The sequence below is a fragment of the Neopsephotus bourkii genome, unplaced genomic scaffold (assembly GCF_033783945.1).
Source record: "Neopsephotus bourkii isolate Nb327-2 ecotype Australia unplaced genomic scaffold, CSIRO-AGI_Nbou_v1 NB_266, whole genome shotgun sequence".
NCBI lineage: Eukaryota > Metazoa > Chordata > Aves > Psittaciformes > Psittacidae > Neopsephotus > Neopsephotus bourkii.
The window spans coordinates 1,983,483-2,003,739 of record NW_026900775.1 but is presented as its reverse complement, the minus strand read 5'-3'; the positions used below and the strand labels follow the sequence as shown (position 1 = coordinate 2,003,739).

General features: G+C 40.8%; 1 protein-coding gene across 3 annotated transcripts in view; it reads left to right on the top strand.

Annotated features, from left to right (window-relative positions):
* The window catches only part of USP6NL (USP6 N-terminal like), a 97,706-nt gene that overhangs the window by 59,106 nt on the left and 18,343 nt on the right, over positions 1-20,257 (top strand). For all 3 annotated transcript variants that reach the window (XM_061346198.1, XM_061346197.1, XM_061346200.1), the window contains exons 6-10: positions 8,107-8,214; positions 10,688-10,797; positions 13,773-13,821; positions 15,830-15,950; positions 18,601-18,695. In XM_061346198.1, the coding sequence (XP_061202182.1) occupies positions 8,107-8,214; positions 10,688-10,797; positions 13,773-13,821; positions 15,830-15,950; positions 18,601-18,695 (483 nt within the window). The remainder of the gene's footprint in view (positions 1-8,106; positions 8,215-10,687; positions 10,798-13,772; positions 13,822-15,829; positions 15,951-18,600; positions 18,696-20,257) is intronic.

Here is a 20,257-nt window from a genome sequence, read left to right as displayed (position 1 = left end):
TTAGTTACAAAAGTATTTTTATCCTGTTCAGAGAATAAATAGTGGTCTGAGGGTAATGGTGAACAGTGGGCTATGTTAGGCATGCTAAGTGCTCTTACTTGCTTTAAAATCTAGGCATTTTCATGTGAGTAAGTTATTTGCTGAAGTTATAGTCTTGGTCATCTTAAAATTGTGGAGGCATTTCAGTTGGGAAGAAGCTTGCTGGAGAGGCTGCATTCCCAACACTCTGTTCTGGGAAGGTTTTCATAACTGTTCGTGTGTCCGTTTGGTGGCTAACGCATACAGAACATGAGGTTCCAAAGTTCAGATTTCCTCTTCTCCTCAGTAGGGCTTAAAACTTGCATTTTCTGATGGGGTTTCTGTTGGTATTTTTTCATGCTGCTGATCCAACTGTGTTTTGCTGAGGACTGGAGGTCGGCTGTTCCATCCTAGGTTAGTCCTGGATGACTGGCCTGCAGCCTGAGCTTACTCACTTACTAGCCTTTTGTTTTAGTAAGTTATCTGTGCACAGTGGAAAACTTTAAAGGGAGAAATTGAGACCACAATGCTTGTTAGCCTGATAAGCAGGGAACTGAGCTACTAGAGTTCAAGTAGAGGAAGAGATTTATTCACCATATCCCCTACTCATCCTGCCTGCTTACTACCTTTGGTTTTGAGACCAGTAGCTACATCTTGCTCTTTGCTTCCGTTAAAAATACCAAAGCCAGTGGTTGTTGTTTTTCAGGGTCTAACTAAGAAGTTAGCAAATTCCTTTTCTTAAAATATCAAGTGAGTGCATGAAAAAGCAATAATTTGTTTCCTAATTTTTTATCATAATCCTTCTTTCTGTCCCGTCAGCTCCTCTGGGAGGAGAAGCTTGAGGTCGGAAGACTTGTGGCTTTGTTTTACTGTGGCAGTTGTGTGACTTTTGAAGACCAAGTATGTTCTCATGTCAAAGAGGTGATAAAAAAGCCTGTGTGACAGCTACTTTGTTTGTACAGAGAATGTTAAGTACATCTTTCGGGGACACAATAGCTACATGTTGTCTAAGCAGTAGAGGTCTTCCTCGTCAGCCATCGGTGACATCAGTCCGTGGTACACTGACTTAACTCAATAATCCTCTATTCACCAAGCATGCAGAAGGTACAGCAGGTCAGCTGAGCTGAAAGAGTTTCAGTTGATGTAACAAATTATAGGCTGAGCTATAAATAGTGGCAGGAATAATTCGGTATGTTCATGAAGGGGATGAACTGCACTTGAGGCTAGGAAAAATTCCCACTGATTGTTGAACACTGGTGGAGCACACAAGTCTTTAAAAACAAGAGTGTTTTCCCTATTCCTTCTCACATCTGGTGTGGTAAGTGAAACAGAACATGCAGCGGAAAGAATCAGCCTCCTCCCAGTGGAAGCTCAGGCATTATTTGTCACTGCTGTGTATGGAAAACCAGGTGTTATTCTCAGGATTGTACAAAACTCACAGATCAAGATAGTTTTGATCTGAAAGTTTGTTGGAAGAATGCACCAGCTTTCCATGCTTATCTTCTTGAAGCACAGAAGCAGTAGTTGCACGAACAGTTCCTGACTCCTGCTTTCTTGTCTTCATTTGGTTGGATAAAGTGGTTAACACTAGAGGGACAAATTGGTAAAGAAAATGAACAGCCTGTATCTTAAAGGACTCACTTCAGCTGACACTGGCATGGTTTCTGTGCAGTTATATTGCCCCTGAAATCAGCGCCGTTTAGAAACAGCACTGAAGGGAAGACTGCAGCAATACTGTTGTAAGGTTATAGGTTATAATTGTAGTGATGGCTTGGTTTTGGAGAATGGAATACTTGAGAGATAATTGTGTTCTTCACAAGAGAGCAAGGGAGAGTCAGAGAAGATGGTGGTCCCAGGGATAGAGCAAGTACGTACAAAGTATAGGACTTGAGACCTCATACATGCAACTGAGAGAGTTTTGGCTTGAAGAAATCTGTTTATACTGCACACATACTGTAAGTGAATCCATACACTTGATGATGTTATGCTTAATTGCAAAATACAGTTTTCATTTAATACTCTTGCAGAACTGCCTGTAGGCTGCTTCCCTACTTTTTCTGTCATAACTTCACAGGAAGAATTAATGAAAAAACATTAACACACTGATGTGTGTGTGCGTGTGAGATACTTCAGTTTACGTCTCCCCTGATCCTTAGTGCAGAATATCTCAAGAGGGGAGTACCAGGAACTTCACACTCTTTCCCCATTAGAGCTTCTGAGCTTAAACCTAATTAAAGTAAAGGGGTGTTGGTAATAGCTCAACCACTTCCCCATTCTTTTAAATATCTCCTGCAGTGGGAGGTTCTTCATTCTTCCAGTCCCTGCCTTGGCCTGCCTCCCTGTGGAGCATTTGCTTGCTACCTTCAGAGAAGGCCCACATTTCCCCTAGTCTTCATTTTACCACTGACATACATGTAGAATCTTTTCTTGCTGCTCTTGACATCCCTGGCCAGCTTTAAGTCTACCAGGGCTTTAGCTTTCGTATCCAGATCCCTGGCTGCTCAGACAATTTATTCTGTTCCTCTCAGGCTACCTGTGCTTGCTTCCACCCTCTGTAGGCTTCCTTTTTGTGTTGGGGTTTGTACAGGAGCTCCATGTTCATCCATCCAGGCCTCCTGCTGTTTTTGCCTGGCTTCTTTGTGTCTAAAACTCCTTGATTCCTGTATGATTATTTCAGCATCTTTTCAGTTGGGGTCATCATGATTCTTACAGATGCTAGTCTCTGAAGTGAGTAACTGCCCTTGTGTCTTTGTAGGATTCATATTTGTCAAAACAAAGCTTTCATCTCTCTATCAGCCCTTTCTAATGCAGGGAGTGTCATAGAGCAACAAAGTTTGTGTTCCACTGTGGTCTTTCTCTAGCTTATGCTTTTATTTCCTATTTGTATTTTACTGCTTAACAATCCAGGGTACAATCAAGCAGACAGTAAATCCTTCCTGGCTTAGTATGATCATAACTTTCAGGAAAGATTAAATAAAACTGTTAGATGTTATATTCCCATTTGAGTCTTTCCATCGAAGCATTTCCATCTTTCACTGACTGCCTTCATCTGTCTGTGATTGAAGTTGTCTAAATTGAGAGGGAAAGGAAGAAGAGAGACAATCAGGGTAGCTGCAATTTCCAGCTGCTCTGGCATTCACACAGTATATAATCATAAAGTCTCCACTTAGTCTGGAGTCTGAACACAGAGACTTAATGAAGAATCCTCTTGGCATTCCTGAGATTTTTTTGAATGAGATAGAGCAACTCTTGTATTTGCACGTCTTCTTCCTTTTATGCAACCCACAGAAGCTGAAGAACCTCTAAAGGCAGCAACCTTTATAAATATACTTCCTTTTCATTATGAATATACTTTCTTGTGAGCTTCAGAGTTTAATTCCTAAGATTCTTTTTGAGGTGGCAGAGTCCCTCTGGTGCTAGTGCTTCCTAACATAACTGAGAAAGTCAAACTTTCAAGAAAACCAGTTTTACATCTTGCAGCAGTAGGAATGCCAATTCCTACTCTTCAGACTGTGTGATAGTGGCCTCATTTCTTGTCCAGGAACTTGTTTGGATTTGTGTGCAAAGCGTTCGACACTGCCCCATGTGACATCCTTGTCTCTAAATTGGAGAGACATCAATTTGATGGATGGACCACTCAGTGGATAAAGAACTGGCTGGATGGCCGCACACAGAGTTGTGGTCAATGGCTCAATGTCCGGCTGGAGACCAGTAACGAGTGGTGTCCCTCAGGGATCGGTGTTGGAACCAGTCTTGTTTAACATCTCTGTCACTGACAGGGACAGTGGGATTGAGTGCGCCCTCAGCAAGTTTGCCGATGACCCCAAGCTGTGTGGTTTGGTTGATCCGCTGGAGGGAAGGAATGCCATCCAGAGGGACCTTGACACACTTGTGAGGTGGGCTGATGCCAACCTCATGAAGTTTAACCATGCCAAGCGCAAGGTCCTACACCTGGGTTGGAGCAATCCCAGACACAGCTACAGGCTGGGCAGAGAAGAGATTCAGAGCAGCCCTGAGGAGAAGGACTTGGGGGTGCTGGTCGATGAGAAAATGAACATGAGCCGGCTTCAGTGTGCACTTGCAGCCCAGAAAGCAACCGTATCCTGGGCTGCATCAAAAGGAGTGTGACCAGCAGGTCGAAGGAGGTGATCCTGCCCCTTTATTCTGCTCTCGTGAGACCTCACTTGGAGTATAGTGTGGAGTTCTGGTGTCCTCAACATAAAAAGGACATGGAACTGTTGGAACAAGTCCAGAGGAGGCCACAAGAATGATCAGGGGACTGGAGCACCTCTCATATGAAGACAGGCTGAGAAAGTTGGGACTGTTCAGCCTGGAGAAGAGAAGGCTGCGTGGAGACCTCATAGCAGCCTTCCAGTATCTGAAGGGGGCCTATAGGGATGCTGGAGAGGGACTCTTTATTAGGGACTGTAGTGACAGGACAAGGGGTAATGGGTTAAAACTGAAACAGGGGAAGTTTAGATTGGATATAAGGAAGAAGTTTCTTACTGTAAGGGTGGTGAGGCACTGGAATGGGTTGCCCAAGGAGGTTGTGAATGCTCCATCCCTGGTGGTGTTCAAGGCCAGGTTGGACAGAGCCTTGGGTGGCATGGTTTAGTGTGAGGTGTCCCTGCCCATGGCAGGGGGGTTGGAACTGGATGATCTTAAGGTCCTTTCTAACCCTAACTGTTCGATGATTCTAATGTAACTTGCTGAATTTTCTACTTCTTCATTATTAATTCAGAGTGAGTAATTATAAATTCAGAAGAGTAGATTCTGGTTCTGCAATCGTATAGACCTAACCCAGCATTTCTCGACATATATTGCACCTTATATTACTTAAAGAAATAGAAGACAGCAGAGGGCAGCATTATTGTACTTACAGTAAAGTTACTCGATTAATACTCAGTTTGCTGGTTTATAATGTTTTTAACTGGCTGGTGACTGAGTGATTAACAGGAGTGTTGCTGCCATGTATTGGTCCCCATCTCCTCCCCTCAGTCACCAGCACACAGTGCAGCCGTGTCATTGTCACAAAATCCCAGAATCACGCAGCATCACAGGATGGTTGGGGTTGGAAGGGACCTCCAGAAGCCATCTCGTCCAGCCCCTTCTCAAGCAGGGCCGCCTGATCTCCCAAAATACTAATGTAGAGCAAGAGTTGTCTTGAGAATTTATTTTTCATAGAATTCCAGACTGGTTTGGGTCAGAAGGGACCTTAAAGCTCCTCCAGTTTCACCCCCTGCCACAGGCAGGGACACCTTCCACTAGAGCAGCTTGCTCCAAGCCCTGTCCAACCTGGTCTTCAACCAGGTCTCCTCACTAAGAACCTTACTGTTGTTGGAGATGTTTGAACACGAGTTACAAAATCATAATCAACTGGCAGAAATGTTTGCTATCTAGGTACACTGTTGTTGTACCATGGATTTGTGGAGTAAAGCTACACGTCAGTGGGAGCATAGAATAGTTTGGGTTGCAAAGGACCCTAAGATCATCTAGTTCCAACCCCCCTCCAGTGAGTAGGATCTAAAACTACATTTATTCAGAATTTGGATTTGGCTTACTCTGCTTTCGAGGAGACAGGAATCCCTTCTCACGATGACTCCACTGTGATTGGTATCGCTTGGCTTTCAAAAGGCAGAATTACCCTCTTTCTCTCAAGGAGTTATCCTTGTGTCTGGATTGACACACACTGAAATTCTGTGTGTGAGCTGAAGCTTGGATATGCATCTGTAGAGAAGGGTGCTTTGTCACACTGTAGCTGTTCTTTATCCTTACAGAACAATCTGTATTGACTTAGCTGTGTTCACTCTAGAAGTCTTGCTCCTTTAGCATTCCTAATAATACTGAAGCAGCGAAATTTTCCCTGAATCATCCTAGTTTCTTTGTAGACAGCTTCCAGGATTGCTGCTGCACTTATTCAAGTTTGTAATATTTGGAAAGGTGACAGGAAAAAAAGCCCTAGCCTTACCTGTGTAAGAGTTACACATTCTAAATTCCACATAGGAATCCTTGCTGGCATTAAAGGCACCTTCAAAGATCTGATCTCTCCCAAACAGCAGGAGGCAATGTTCATTAATGTTCCAGAAGTGGATGTGTGAAATACGTGATAAAGGAAAAAGGATCCTATCTTTATTTCGACATTTCTTTAAAAATATTTCTGATGTTGCAAACACAACTTTTATAAATGATACAAGGAAGTAATACCTTCGTCAACTGACATTTCCAAGGTCTAGCTTTCCTTGTAGATTAAATGGAAAGAACAAATTGTTTGGGAGGGGTTGTGTGTCTTTTGTTCTTTCAAGTCTCTTTCCTGTACCATCATGAAAGTAATGGTAATACCAGAACTTTGGAAAAGTTTTTCTTTGTTAGAGTTCTCTGTTTTTTCCTTTTTTAGACCTAGAAGCATAGAATGACAGATTGATTTGGGTTGGAAGGGGCCTTAAAGCTCCTCCGGTTCCAACCACTGCCATGGGCAGGGATGCTTTCTACTAGAGCAGCTTGCTCCAAGCCCCTGTGTCCAACCTGGCCTTGAACACTGCCAGGGATGGGGCAGCCACAGCTTCTCTGGGCACCCTGTGCCAGCGCCTCAGCACCCTCACAGGGAAGAGCTTCTGCCCAACACCTAAACTAAATCTGCCCTCTTTCATCTTGAAGCCGTTCTTTTCTTGTTCTGTCACTGCATGCCATTGTCAAAAGTTCCTCCCCAGCTTTCTTGCCAGCCCTCTTAGGCACTGGAGCTGCTGTAAGGTCTCCCTTCAGCCTTCTCTTCTCCAAGCTGAGAAATGCAACCTCTCTCAGCCTGTCTCCAGAGCAGAGCTGCTCCAGCCCTCGCAGCATCTCTGTGGGCTTCCTCTGGACTTCTTTGAAAGAAGATCTGCTGGCCATGTCCCCTGAAAGATGAAAACGTTATTTGGCATGCTTTTAGAAGTACTTGGATTCAGGTGCCCTGAGGCTTTGCTTATCTTGAGTCTCCTGGCTGTGTAAAGCCAAGTCTTTAGACATCTCCTTCACCTTCCTCTGTTTAGAGGCTCTTCATGCACGAAGTGCTGCGGCATAGAGATACAAATCGGAGTAGAACTGAGGAAGACAGTTGTCAGTGCTCCTGATTTTTCAGATAAGCCCAGTAAGAACCAAACCAGTGAATGCGAATGCCAGAGCAGGGGCATGTCAGAGGCAAGACTCATAGTTTATATAACACCTCTAGTTACACACAGGTACTCAGTTATCCCTTTATGAGCCATTTTTAGACAAGTTTTATGTGTCAGAACAGAATATGTCAGGAATGGGGAATTTCTTTTTCAGTTTCACAGCTAAGAATTGCATGGAGCATTTGTAGGTTATGCTGTGTTTCAGCTACACTTTCTACGGCTATCTTTTATACCTTGTGCTTGTGGAAACGTTTTAATACGCATTTAAAAACCTGATGGTTGAGAAATATGATCTAGAATCTGTTAACTTTAGAATTGGCATCTCTTGGGGTTTTTGGTGGTCTCAGGTTTGGTTGGTAGGCATACCTGCATTTCAGCACACTGTTTTAAATCAAATTCAAAATCAGTTATGCTTTTGGGTTTTTTTCCTCTTTTATTGGTAATCTGTTTAAAGCTTTGTAGTAATTGCTGCTTGTCTTTTGCTGTTGCCATTAATAGTTTGTAGTTACAGCCAGTTATCTGTGGCTTGTCCTGAAATACTGTGTTCCAAAAAACCTGATTTATTGGGTCCAAGTTACAGAATTTGGAGTAGTCTTTCCAATATTTGTAGAGTAAGTGCTGCTCAGCAGAGGTGATACAATTTTGATTGTATCAAATTTGATTGCTTCCTACATGAGAAAGCCCTGGCTCCTAAACATAACCTCCACAGAATGATGTTTTGGTCTGTGTGTCCATTTCTTTCCCTGTCCCATCGAATGTCACTGGACACTTCAGTCCCCCAAAAGACGGAGAACACTTTGTCCCCAGCAGGTCATCCCTTTGCTAGGACAATTGATGTACTTGCATTTCTCTCTCTTGTGTGTTGTGTGTCACTTTTCCTTTATTCAGGCCATTGTAGATCTTACTGCATTTATATTTGTTTGGTTTTTTATTTTTACAGTTTCATAGCAGAATTTATAAAGGAATCCCACAGCAGTTCAGAGGGCAAGTCTGGTCTTTACTACTTGACATCCCTAAAATGAAAGAAGAAATGAAAGACATCTATAATGTGAGTTTGTAGGATTTCCACTTAATACTAATCAAGAAATGCCAGATACTAAGAATACCGACTTTATTAAGCTTTTATTGTTACGTAATATTAAAAGAAAAAGGATAAGAAATTGTATAGAATTTTACTGTTTGTTTTAGCTAGGAAGAAGCCTACTTATTGAACAGCACTTTTCCAGCTGATTTTCTGTAATTCATAGAATTAATTTGATCTTCTTTCAGTTACTTTTCCCATCCTCAAGCACTTGCAAAAGCCCTTCTAAAAGCAAAGTAAAACAAAACAAGAAAACCCAACCCTGTCCCAGTAAGAAAACAGAAACCTCTGACTCTGCAGCTCTTTGAGAAAGGACCATTAAGGAAGTGCCATGTTAGCTGAGGTTCAATGAGAGGAGTTCAGTATTCTGAGGGGATGGAGGTTGGTGCCTTAATCCTGTGAAGGCCAGAACAAGCTGGCTATCTTTCTACCATCTCATCTGCAAGTGAAGCTTAGATATCCGTTACAAAGCGCTGTCTGGTTACTTAATTGTATTCTCAGAGGTGCAAGTCGTGACACGATTTTAACTCCACCAAATTCTACAGGCATAAATTGACCACTTAAGTGTATCTCCTACTTAGAATAGAAAGAAAATAATCTGTCCCCATCCTTACCCCGATTCAGCAACCCCTGAATTACTGTGGTCATGTTCCTCTAAGTTTTTCTCTAATAACGACTTTTCCTGTCAGTGTGAATACAGCTGATGGCCATCAGAGCTCAATTTCAGACCCAAGAGTGGAGAATGAGGTTCATGTGCAGGCTAGTAAGTCATGCAGAAGGGGATTTAAAGCCCTTAAAAGTCTGTCTGTTCCTCATTGTGTCTCTCTGCTAAAGGAATACAGGGAGAGTTTAGCTAACAGAAAGGTAATTTAATATTGTAGAGGGTTTAAATTAAAACAGGAATTTAACTGTTCATTACCTTTTAAAGAAGTAACATCCAGAGTTACAAGGAAATGCATTGCTTGTTTGGCTTTGGCATTTTCTTTTGGAGCTGAGACTCTGGGTCTGAGTAGACAAGGGATCTTGTACGGTCATGAAAGAAGATTGATGTTGGCATTGATGTTAACTAAATTTTGGTATCTGTAATCTTCCTCTTAAGAGATTTCTCTCTCTTTAGTCTGACAGGCTGCTCTTTGACTAGTGTATTTTGTTAACTTCATCAGTAAGATTAGTGGCAGATCCAAGAGGGGTAAAACAGAGTTCATGTGAATGATGTAGTTGTGGGATAGAATACTGAATAAAACTAGAAGCATTTTAAAATAGGTGAATTCATCTTCAGAAATGATTAATGCCATCTAGTGCTCAATGTAAAACAAGAAGTATTTGTAGTTCAAATAGAGAAGTAGAAAGAGTTTATTCCATATTATTCTAGCTTGTTTATTTGCACTAAGCTCATTTTACTGCTCTTCATTTTTCCCATTTCCTAGAGTTGGTTCAATGATTTACGAGTAATTCCTGATACGTCTGAAGCTTCTGGTTGTATTCATCAGGCTGAATGAATGTCACTGTTCCCTGCTTGATCCCTTGTTTTTCTTAGTTTTGGTATTTCTTAGCTGGGTTTTAATTAGTTTTGGTTTTAAACCTTTTTGGTTTTTTTTTCAAATAGAATGTGTAGAGCTCAGCTGTTAGATTGTCAGTGGTATTCTCTAATAAAGCCTATGAAGATGTAATGTTTTGAAAATACCATGTTGAATCCAGCTAGAAATATCTGGCAAACTCAGCTTTTGGGACAGATATGAGAATGAATGAGTGTATGGCAAGAGAAGATTATTGTAAGTGCAAAAATATAAGGTGGCAATCTAACCTGTTCAGGCTTCCTAAGTATTCAATTGCAAAATTGGATTTAATTATAAAACGTTAAGGTAAGTGCTAAAGTAGAGGTATTCCCCAACTGAATTGGATTAGAACAGAAAGACAGAGGAAATGACTAGAGAAATGTCCATTATCTATACTTAGATAATAACTGGTAGCTCTGTAGCTATTACTTCTGCTTAGAGAAAAAGGCAGGAAAAGTATGAAAACCACACTGAATCATTTGCTAAAAGTCTGGGCTGGAGCACTTACATCTTAGGTTCTTGTGCCTGAGGAGTGAAATGCACTTTCTGTCTTTCTCCAGTGATGTCCCTACCTGAGAAACGGCAATTAGAAATTTGAAGTGCTGAAACACAGCCTCAAATATAGGCAGTGAATGGTGTGCCACAAAAATGTGTATTATGGGATTGGTCTTTTTACATTTATACTGTGTGAATTCTGCCTCCATAGAACCTGTATGTATGTATTTTGGAAGTTAAAACTCTTACTTTGGGAGTTGCTGTTACAAGTAAGTGTTTTAAATTATGAAACGGCAGATGCTTCAGTATAGGTGTAAAGTCAGGCAGGTTTCTGCTGTTTTAGAGTTCACATTTTTAAACTTAATTTGTGTTCCTTACTGTTTTCCCAGAAATTGAAGTGTCACGCGCGAAGATCTTCACCAGATATTAGGCAAATTGATCTTGATGTAAATCGAACATACAGAGATCACATCATGTTTCGAGACAGATACGGGGTTAAGTAAGTAAATTAAAAGGTTTTGCTTTGCTTGCCTTAAAACTGCCTTCTGATCTGCCTCAAGCCTCTCTGACCTGCTCAAGCATATTGAATGTAAGCTCCAAACTATCAGAGCTGGATTATCTACGTGTGATAGTGTAACTGCTGTTATTACTGCACAAACCAACTAGTCACTTCAGCTAGTTTCCCCTAACTATGAGGCAGCCAGTCGCATTCCAAAGAAAACCGTTCCTAAGCTGTTCTCCTCTTGTTTCATATTTAATAAAAAGTCTCAGATCTTGTAAATACTAAAGCATGGGAATTCCAAACTAATAAATGAAGATTTATTTTCGAAAACAAAATAACTCTTTGCATCCCTAATAGCTTATAGATTTTAGCCTTCCTTTGGATATTGTATTTGTCTTCTCCTAGTAGCTAATTGACAGCCAAATAAAAGAGTATTTTATATGTCAGTATTTAACTATCTACAAATGTAGGCCTTAATACTTTGGGATTCCTTCAAAATTCTTGTTGGTTTGCTGGTTTTGGATGAGGAATTTTAAGCAGCTGTCAGCTTTAAAAATGCTTAGAAATTGAATAAGTGGTGATACAAACATTGGTATTGTTGCTAGCTTGCAGCATCAGCACCCTGCTGAGATGCAGAGGGTATTTTTTCCCCTCTGTGACTGTATTAGTTCAGTTTTTAATCTCCTTTTCTTTCCAAGACACATTCTACAGTAGTCAGCTATTTTCAAAAAGTACTACTTAAAAGATCTGTGGACTTTAATGTGATAATAAACCAAGCGTTTTCTTAGAGTATTATTCTAGCTCTTCTGTGGACAAATTCTAAATATGGGGAATTTCTCTGATGGGTGTAACACAGGATGGAGTCCAAAGCAGAAATTCCCAAGCGGAGAACTGTTCTGTGCAGCCACTCTGTGTGTGTGTATACTTATATCACAGAATAGTTAGGGTTGGAAAGGACCTTAAGATCATCCAGTTCCAACCCCCCTGCCATGGACAGGGACACCTTGCTCTAAACCATATCACCCAAGGCTCTGTCCAACCTGGCCTTGAACACTGCCAGGGATGGAGCATTCACAACCTCCTTGGGCAACCCATTCCAGTGCCTCATCACCCTCACAGGAAAGAATTTCCTCCTTATATCCAATCTAAATTTCCCCTGTTTCAGTTTTAACCCATTACCCCTTATCCTATCACTACAGTCCTTAATGAAGAGTCCATCCCCAGCATCCCTATATGCCCCCTTCAGATACACATATATACTATACATATATATAGACACATATATACACACACATATGTATATATATATTTGAGAGGTGCCATCTGTACCTGAGGCGCTTTTCCTCTCAGCAGTACTGACACAGTGCCCTACAAAAATGTCTGCGTTGCTTCCAGGCCTCAGTTATTTTTTATGCCCACATTTTAGATGTTAGCAGAAGCTTCCGACCTCCTCAGGTTGGGGTTAACAGAAGCAGAGCCAGCACCAGCCCTTGCAGCTGTGTTGTAAGAATGCTGTCCAAATCCACGGGAAAGAATTGGGTAGCCTAAAGCAATTTCACACTTGGAATAGATCTTGGTATTACTGGACATATATTATGCATTTCCAGTGATGCCTCAATGAAAAATTCAGAATCATTTCACATAGCAATGAAATAAAAGTCCCCTGGGTGAATCAATAGCTTCTTTGACTTTTAAGTAGACTGTACGTCTTTGAAGTTCTGTTCTTTTACAGGTCTTCAGTGGTATCACCTGGTGTAAATAGTACTGAAATTACCATTATTTAATGTACCTTACTGTGAATGAGATTGAGCTCTGATGTTCGGTTTCATAGGGTCAACTGAAGACACAGGAGCTTCCTGTGTACATTTGGGACCTTTCAGTTTGTCTTTGTAAAATAAGATTCCAGCTTAATGTCTAGTCCCCAGGCTACACTTTGCTTTGGTTACTGAAGAATAGCCAAGCTTCACTTCTGCAAGAGGGCAACAAAAAATGCTATAACCTTGATGCTTTGGTACGATTCTCCAAGTATGCATCTTCTTCCCAGTAGAAAACAGTCAGTTTTGGCTTATGCCTTCATTATTTAACCTGCTAATGTCTATTTCTATACATTCAGTTAGTGACATACAGAGAATTTCATTGGACAGAGAAAGGACAGTATGCAAACCTCAGCAGTTTAATAGCAGCTGTAGTCATAGATGAAAGGAGGCATTCAGGTTTCTAAATTCTCTCCTGAGCAGATCCCCAAAAGTCGGTGTGTGTTTAAAAACTCATTATGAGAGCTCCCTGGCATGACTTTGATGTCCCAATTTGAGAAGAGCAGAATTTTGTTTTGGTTTGGGTTTTATGCTTTTAGTCTTACTGCCTTCACAAATTAGATTGGTTTTACAGAAAGCTCTCTGTAATTCCACCTCTGAAGTACCTGGAAATCAGTACACTCAGGAGGACCGAGCATAGTATGTCGAGTCAGAATTGCTGTTTTTCTTCACTTTGACAGTAGCAGCCTTTGTTTGCCAAGATTAAGACACCTTGGTGGCTGCTTTGTGCATTTCAACTCTTCTACATCTCTGTTTGAAATTGGGAACAGCTGTTAGTGTTCTGCAAGCACAGAAATCAGGTCTGGGGTGGTTCAAGTTCTGGCATTCAGAATAAATCGGTGTTTGAAATGTAGCCCATCCTGTGTTTCACTTTGCCTGTAAAAATGATGATCTGACGCTGTTGCCTTCTCAAAGTATTACAGGCATTTCTTTTTTTTAACCTTTCAGCATGTAAAACATCAGAAAAGTGCTAAATATGGTGTTGGTTTGAAATCAGAACCTTGTATCTTTGTGAAGTGTGGTCAATCTTGTTCTTTATTGCTAGACAAATTATATTTTGGAAACAGGTTTCCAAAATAAGTTCACTACTTTTATGTCTGTCTCTTCTTACAAAAGACAGTATTATAACGTTTTCCTTTTCTACTCTTATTTCTACAGGCAACAATCTTTATTCCATGTTTTAGCTGCATATTCCGTATATAATACGGTAAGTTGTGTACTTTCACACTTAAATGCAGTTTCTCTGAATATGCCAGAAGATAGTAACTTGCAATGCTGTGTCTTTCTCCATGTAAAAAAAAACCCAGCAAACATTTCAGAGACCTTTGCAAGTGTATAGAAATGAGGAAGAAATTTTTTACAATGAGGGTGGTAAAACACTGGCACAGGTTGTCAGAGAGGTGGTGGATGCATGAGCTGTGGAGGCATTCAGGGTCAGGCTGGATGTGGTTCTGAGCAACCTGATCAAGTTGAAGATGTCCCTGCTCCTTGCAGGGGATTGGAACTAGATGTTTAAAGGTCTTTTCCAACCCAAACCTGCCACAGGCAGGGACCCCTTCCACTAGAGCTGGTTGCTCCAAGCCCCTGTGTCCAACCTGGCCTTGAACACTGCCAGGGATGGGGCAGCCACAGCTTCTCTGGGCAACTAGTGCCGGCACGTCACCAGTATTGTGGGTATCTTACTGGACAGACTGAACTGTGCATATGGTTCAACTGAAACTAAGTACAGTGTCTAATAAGAATAATGAGTTTGTGCTGGTCTGGGCTTTTAAGTACTGTTATTTTCCTCCCATTTAATTAAACACTTCCCATTCATTTGAATGATGTGAAGGAAGGCACTGCAGAAAGATGCATGTTGGAGTAAACAGTCATATTTCATAACCTGGAGGGGTCTAACATGCAAAATGATTTTAAAGGCTGCATCTTCTTTACTTAAGCCCTTGGTGTTGGCTGCAGTCTTGGATGAGGATTTGTTAGAGTGGTGTTTTCCAGACATAAGGGTTAGAATTTAGGTATTTTGTAATGGTTTTTGTCTGCATGCTAAAAATAGAAGAAACAGAAATCCTGTCATGTCCCCATTTAACTGTGGTTTTAATGCACTATCCTCTTGTTCCTTGTGCCCATTTGGATCATTTTTGTATGCCTTTCATTTTCTAACCAGCAGCAGCTCCCTACAATTCAATGGAAAAATATGTAAAGTTAAGAAGAAAGCAAAATCAAGCAGTTACTCTAAACAGCACTGTTCCATTTTTAAAAGGTCCAGGGGATAGAACATTCCTGTCCTGTTTCAGCTTCTGTCTCCTCACATTTGTTGGGCCATAAAAGGCTAGAATTTGTTGTCTTCCACTTGTTACATTGTCATAAGCTTTTCTTTGTAAGCAGCCTTGATTCACTGAGAAGTAAAACTCTGGAAGAATCTCTATATGTCCTATAAAATTGGACTAGTATCAATTTGCCTGAAAAATACTGTGTGTAATCAGCTGTTAAGTGTAATGATGAGAATACTGCAGTGGGGTTCTTATTTTGCACTTAACGTTGCATTTCTCCTCTTACGCTTTGGTTTTATCTCTAGAGCAGAATTCTGCAGAAACTCAGTCCAAGTATTTGTAGGGATGCAGGCTCAACTGTTACCGGTGAGGTTAGCTGAGCAGCTAAATGACAGTGAGTGACATTTGATTCCTGCCACAAAAGTAAAAATTAATGGCAGAGGAAATACCCAAATTCAGGTTTGGAAAAATAAAGGCTTTTTCTTCAGGTCTGTTACATGTGCTTGCTATGGGCTGCTAAACTTGAGCAGATTTATAGTTATAGGTCACGCTACACTAAAGTCTTGTGTTCGTCGGATGGTTCTCTTACTGTAAAGCCAAACTAAGCAGAACTCTTCTCCCCAAGCCTCCCTTGAATTACAACTAAAACACATCCAGTTGGACAGCAAGATACAGTCATTTGGTATTATTAGTACTGACAGTGAAAAGTTCAAATGAACCATCAAGATTTCCATTTACTTTTCAGTTGAAGGGTTGTGAATAATCCCTTCTATTTATCAGTGTTGTAAATACTTCAATGTTAAGTGTATTTGGTGGTGTCATAGTTAGGGAACTTACACCATTAAGTCAGGCATCCTCTTTCCTCCACTAGGTCAAGAAAGAACTAAGAGCTCATGGTTATAAGGCTTTTGTTTTCAGTGTTGTAATGTTTCACTGTCTGATTTTCAGGAAGTTGGATATTGTCAGGGAATGAGCCAGATCACAGCTTTACTCCTTATGTACATGAATGAAGAAGATGCCTTCTGGGCCTTGGTGAAGCTTTTCTCTGGTCCAAAGCATGCCATGCATGGTATGGAGTTTCCTGTCACTTGGTATATGTTAGGTTTCAAGTCATATATTATTTGAAAATGGAACTTCGCTTTTCTGTCTGTATAGTCAATATAAGACATAATGGAATCTTTATACTGGGGGACTATTGAATATTGTTAGACCTTTTATCCATAATGGTATTGTAATTGTTTTTATATGTGATATCTTTCAGATAGTTCTCAATGGAAATCAGATGATTTCCTTTCCTCTTAATCTCTTAGGGAATGTAACCAATTGAAAGCTGGTTATGTAGGGATCTGAATAGCAATAAAATAGTAGTGGAAACCCAGTATGTGTTAGAATGTGTTGGGTTGTATTAAATACCTGGCCTTGAACACTGCCAGGGATGGAGCATTCACAACCTCCTTGGGCAACCCATTCCAATGCCTCGACACCCTAACAGGAAAGAATTTCCTCCTTATATCCAATCTAAACTTCCCCTGTTTCAGTTTTAACCCATTACCCCTTCTCCTATCACTACAGTCCCTAATGAACAGTCCCTCCCCAGCATCCCTATATGCCCCCTTCAGATACTGGAAGGCTGCTATGAGGTCTCCACGCAGCGTTCTCTTCTCCAGGCTGAACAGCCCCAACTTTCTCAGCTGATCTTCATAAGGGAGGTGCTCCAGTCCCCTGGTCATCCTCGTGGCCCTCCTCTGTACTTGTTCCAGCAGATCCATGTCCTTTTTATGTTGAGGACACCAAAACTGCACACCATACTGCAAGTGAGGTCTCACGAGAGCAGAATAAAGGGGCAGGATCACCTCCTTCGACCTGCTGGTCACACTCCTTTTGATGCAGCCCAGGATACGGTTGCTTTGTGGGCTGCAAGTGCACACTGGAGCCGGCTCATGTTCATTTTCTCATCGACCAACACCCCCAAATCCTTCTCCTTGGGCTGCTCTGAATCTCTTCTCTGCCCAGCCTGTAGCATCCTGTGTTCTTGGATGTTCTCCATGTGCTAGATGAAGTGCTAGTTGGTCGTTTTCCTGTTTGTACTTCTGCAAAGATATTGCCTTTAAAAACAAAGAGGTGCAACCTGGCATGAGGGTCTTTGTCTTAAGTGAAGTTTTTAATCCATCAGGAGTCAAGTGCCTGTTCAAAGCTTTCCACAATGATAACACCGACTGAAAGCATCTCACGAAAGAAAACCCCATATATTTAATAATTATCAAGAACTATGCAGTGACAACTGTGTGGAATGTTGAAATCCTCAAAGCTCATAGAAGCTTTTAGGTGTTTTGGGGAGTAAATCTAAGTCAGCGCATTATATACCAAACCTGGTTTTGATACGTGAGAGCATCACATAGGTGTAGGTGCCTTTTTAAGATGCCACAGACTGCAAACAGGATTTTAAAACTCATTCCAGATTTTATGTCTTCGTGTTTTGTCAGTGTCTCCTTTTGACCTTCGAGTGTGGTGCTACTGGAGAGCTCTTTACACAGATATCTCAGGCTGATTCCTGTAGGCATCCTTTGACCTTGCTGTAAGGAATAAGAGGGTTCATCTGGTAGCTGGTGAGGAAGAAAAGCTGATACCATGTCAGCCACTTCCCAGACTCCTGGTGTTTTAAGCGAGAGGTTTCACATAATCCATGTTTCAGCTACTTGATCTTTGAGTTCTAGAGCTGTTTAAGGTTCTGGACCCTCCCCGGTGTTTTCCATGAAAAAACCTGGTTTTAGTATTGACTTTATCTTCTGTGAGCACTTGTAAAAATCTTCACAGACTGCTGAACTTACAAACTCTCTGTCAGGTTTTCTGCTTCCAAGGGCTTTACAAACAGATCTGTTAGTATTTTGTAATGCCTTTGGGAAGTTGCTTTCTTGGGGGGAGGCTTGTTTTCTCACATTGTTGTACTGCCAGTGTTTGAGCATCTCTGATCTGAGCACAGCTTCAGCTTCCTGAAGGACCTTCTTTGAGTGGTTCCTTTTCCTGCTGGGTAGCTGTGCTAGCTTTCCTTTACATTTCAAGGGCTTTTGGCTAGTGTTATATGCTTGCTCTGAGCCTTTAGCTGTGCTGGTAGCTCAGTTGTAAGAGGATCTCAGGCCTTTCATTTTCTAGCTTGTGATCACTAAAACTACTCGGTATTTTTTATATGCCCTTAGTTTCAGTTGTGTGAGCTCACAGTCTTTATACTATATATTAATTATATTTGTCTTGGTAGAATATCCCTCTTGTCGTCTTTATGATCTCCAGCGCAGACAGTTCTAGTAACTGCCTATGCTGTTTGTCCTTCTGGCGTGAATTTGCTGGGTATAATCCTGATTTATGTCTCTTTGCTCTTAAAAGTTTCAGTTGGTGTGGGTTGTAATTTTGTGTTTTAAAGAGTCATTGAACATTTGGTTTCCCCTGGGTATTATAATGGGTAGGCTAACATAGGACTGGTGGATCTGCTGTCCTCCAGCATCATTAATCTAATAGTAGTCACTAAAGGAATGCATTGGTATTTTGCTGTAGTCACTGAGGCAAGAGTATGTGCATATCCATATGAGGACTTCATAGTACTGTGCTGGATATCTGTTCAGATTCAGTGGCCTAATAGAAGAATGATGTTCTCGGGGCTCTGAATACATTTTTGATAACATTTTTATAGTACATACACCTGTTACATGGTCAACTTCTTTTCTTAGGTTTTTTTGTTCCTGGTTTTCCAAAACTGTTGAGGTATCAAGAGCATCATGACAAAGTACTGACAAAATTTTTGACCAAACTTAAGGAGCATTTGGTAAGTATTTACAGCACAATAAAAACAATCCTTATTTACAGCCTGCTGCCTTGTTTCACTTCAGGTTAACCCACCAGGTGAAGAATACCTCAAACCTCAGAAAAAACCATGCAAAACAGAAGGGGGAGAGGAGAAGTGCTGTTGTTTTCATTATAGACCAAGTTATGGTGCACCTTGACAGAGTTACTCCTAAGAGTAATTAAATTGGGTGTCCACCTCCCTTTTCACCTCTTAAAATATGCTGTACTTCTACATGGCCTTGTGCAAACTGCTGGATAGCAAGCTGATGTTAAAACACTGAAGCAAGCGTTTATTGTATGTATTGCTCTCTGGCTCATCTCTGGACAGAGGTGGTTTTGCAACCAACAAGTTTTAATCTCTGTTTAAAAAGAATAGCCTTTATAAGAGAGTTTTAATATTTGCACCTACACAGTAAGATTTACATGAAGCTAAATGTTGTGTTATCTCTTCTAATGCTCTTAAATAGGAAGTAATGCACTCTATGTTGCTAACACTGGCTGTATTTACTCCACGTTCTTTTTCTGATGGGAGAAAAAATGCTGTTCCAGTAGTCAAATTTGCCTTTACAATCACATTGGTTCTGTCAGAATCCATATTCAAGTGTTAAAAGGTAGTGTAAGAGATGCTCAGTTGCAGCAACATCTTTGAAGAGTGACTGCTGCCTTCCCAGGACTGTACTATTTTCTGTTTAGTGCATTTATCTCCTTACAAAAATAAGACAATGTGGGATCAGACTAGCACCCTGGCAATGATGAATTGCATCTAATGTGTGCCAGTTGTGTTATAAAGTAGAACTTAATGTCTTGTTTTTACCAACATGATCTAAGACCTGTTTATAACACAGAATTAGGCAGATCTGGTTAGGAAAAAAAAAACCAAACTCATTCCTCTGTTAAAAGGTTGAGTCAAAATTAGTCATGCGAGGTGATCTTGTCATATTGATAAAACATAAAAAAAGGAAAATACCAAGACAAGTTCTTTTACAACCTTGACTCTCTAAGTTTTGGATTTAGTTTTTCCAGTACAATTACAAGGTGATGGTTCTTGTTTAGAAATAGTCTGACTCTCATTTTTGAGGTTGTCACATTTCAGGAACAAAGTCTGGAATAATCCCAAGAAGACTGAATGGTTTAACAGGAAATGGCAAAAGGCCCTTTCTAAAACTCCCAGAATAATTGTATATGATTGAGGTGCTACAGCCTGAGGTGGCATGTTACTGTACTTTTTATATTGCTTGTATACCTCTTATTACTACATTTAATGATCAAGAACTATTTTATTCTGCCATCTGTCCCCATCCCTCATGTCTGTGTCCCCCCCCCGTCCCCTCCCCCACGGGTTGGTTGGTAGAGACAGCTTCAGAAAAGTGTAGGAAGTTGCTGTAGTAACTGAAAAAGCTCATTTAAATAGAAAGCTTTGGTAGTTCCCTCTGAGGGAGTTCTTGGCCACTTGTTTAGAGGGATCCAGAAAGCATTCACTCTCTGTATATTTATTATATGAATTTGTTTTCAGGTTTAAATCAGAACTTGTTTCTATTTTTG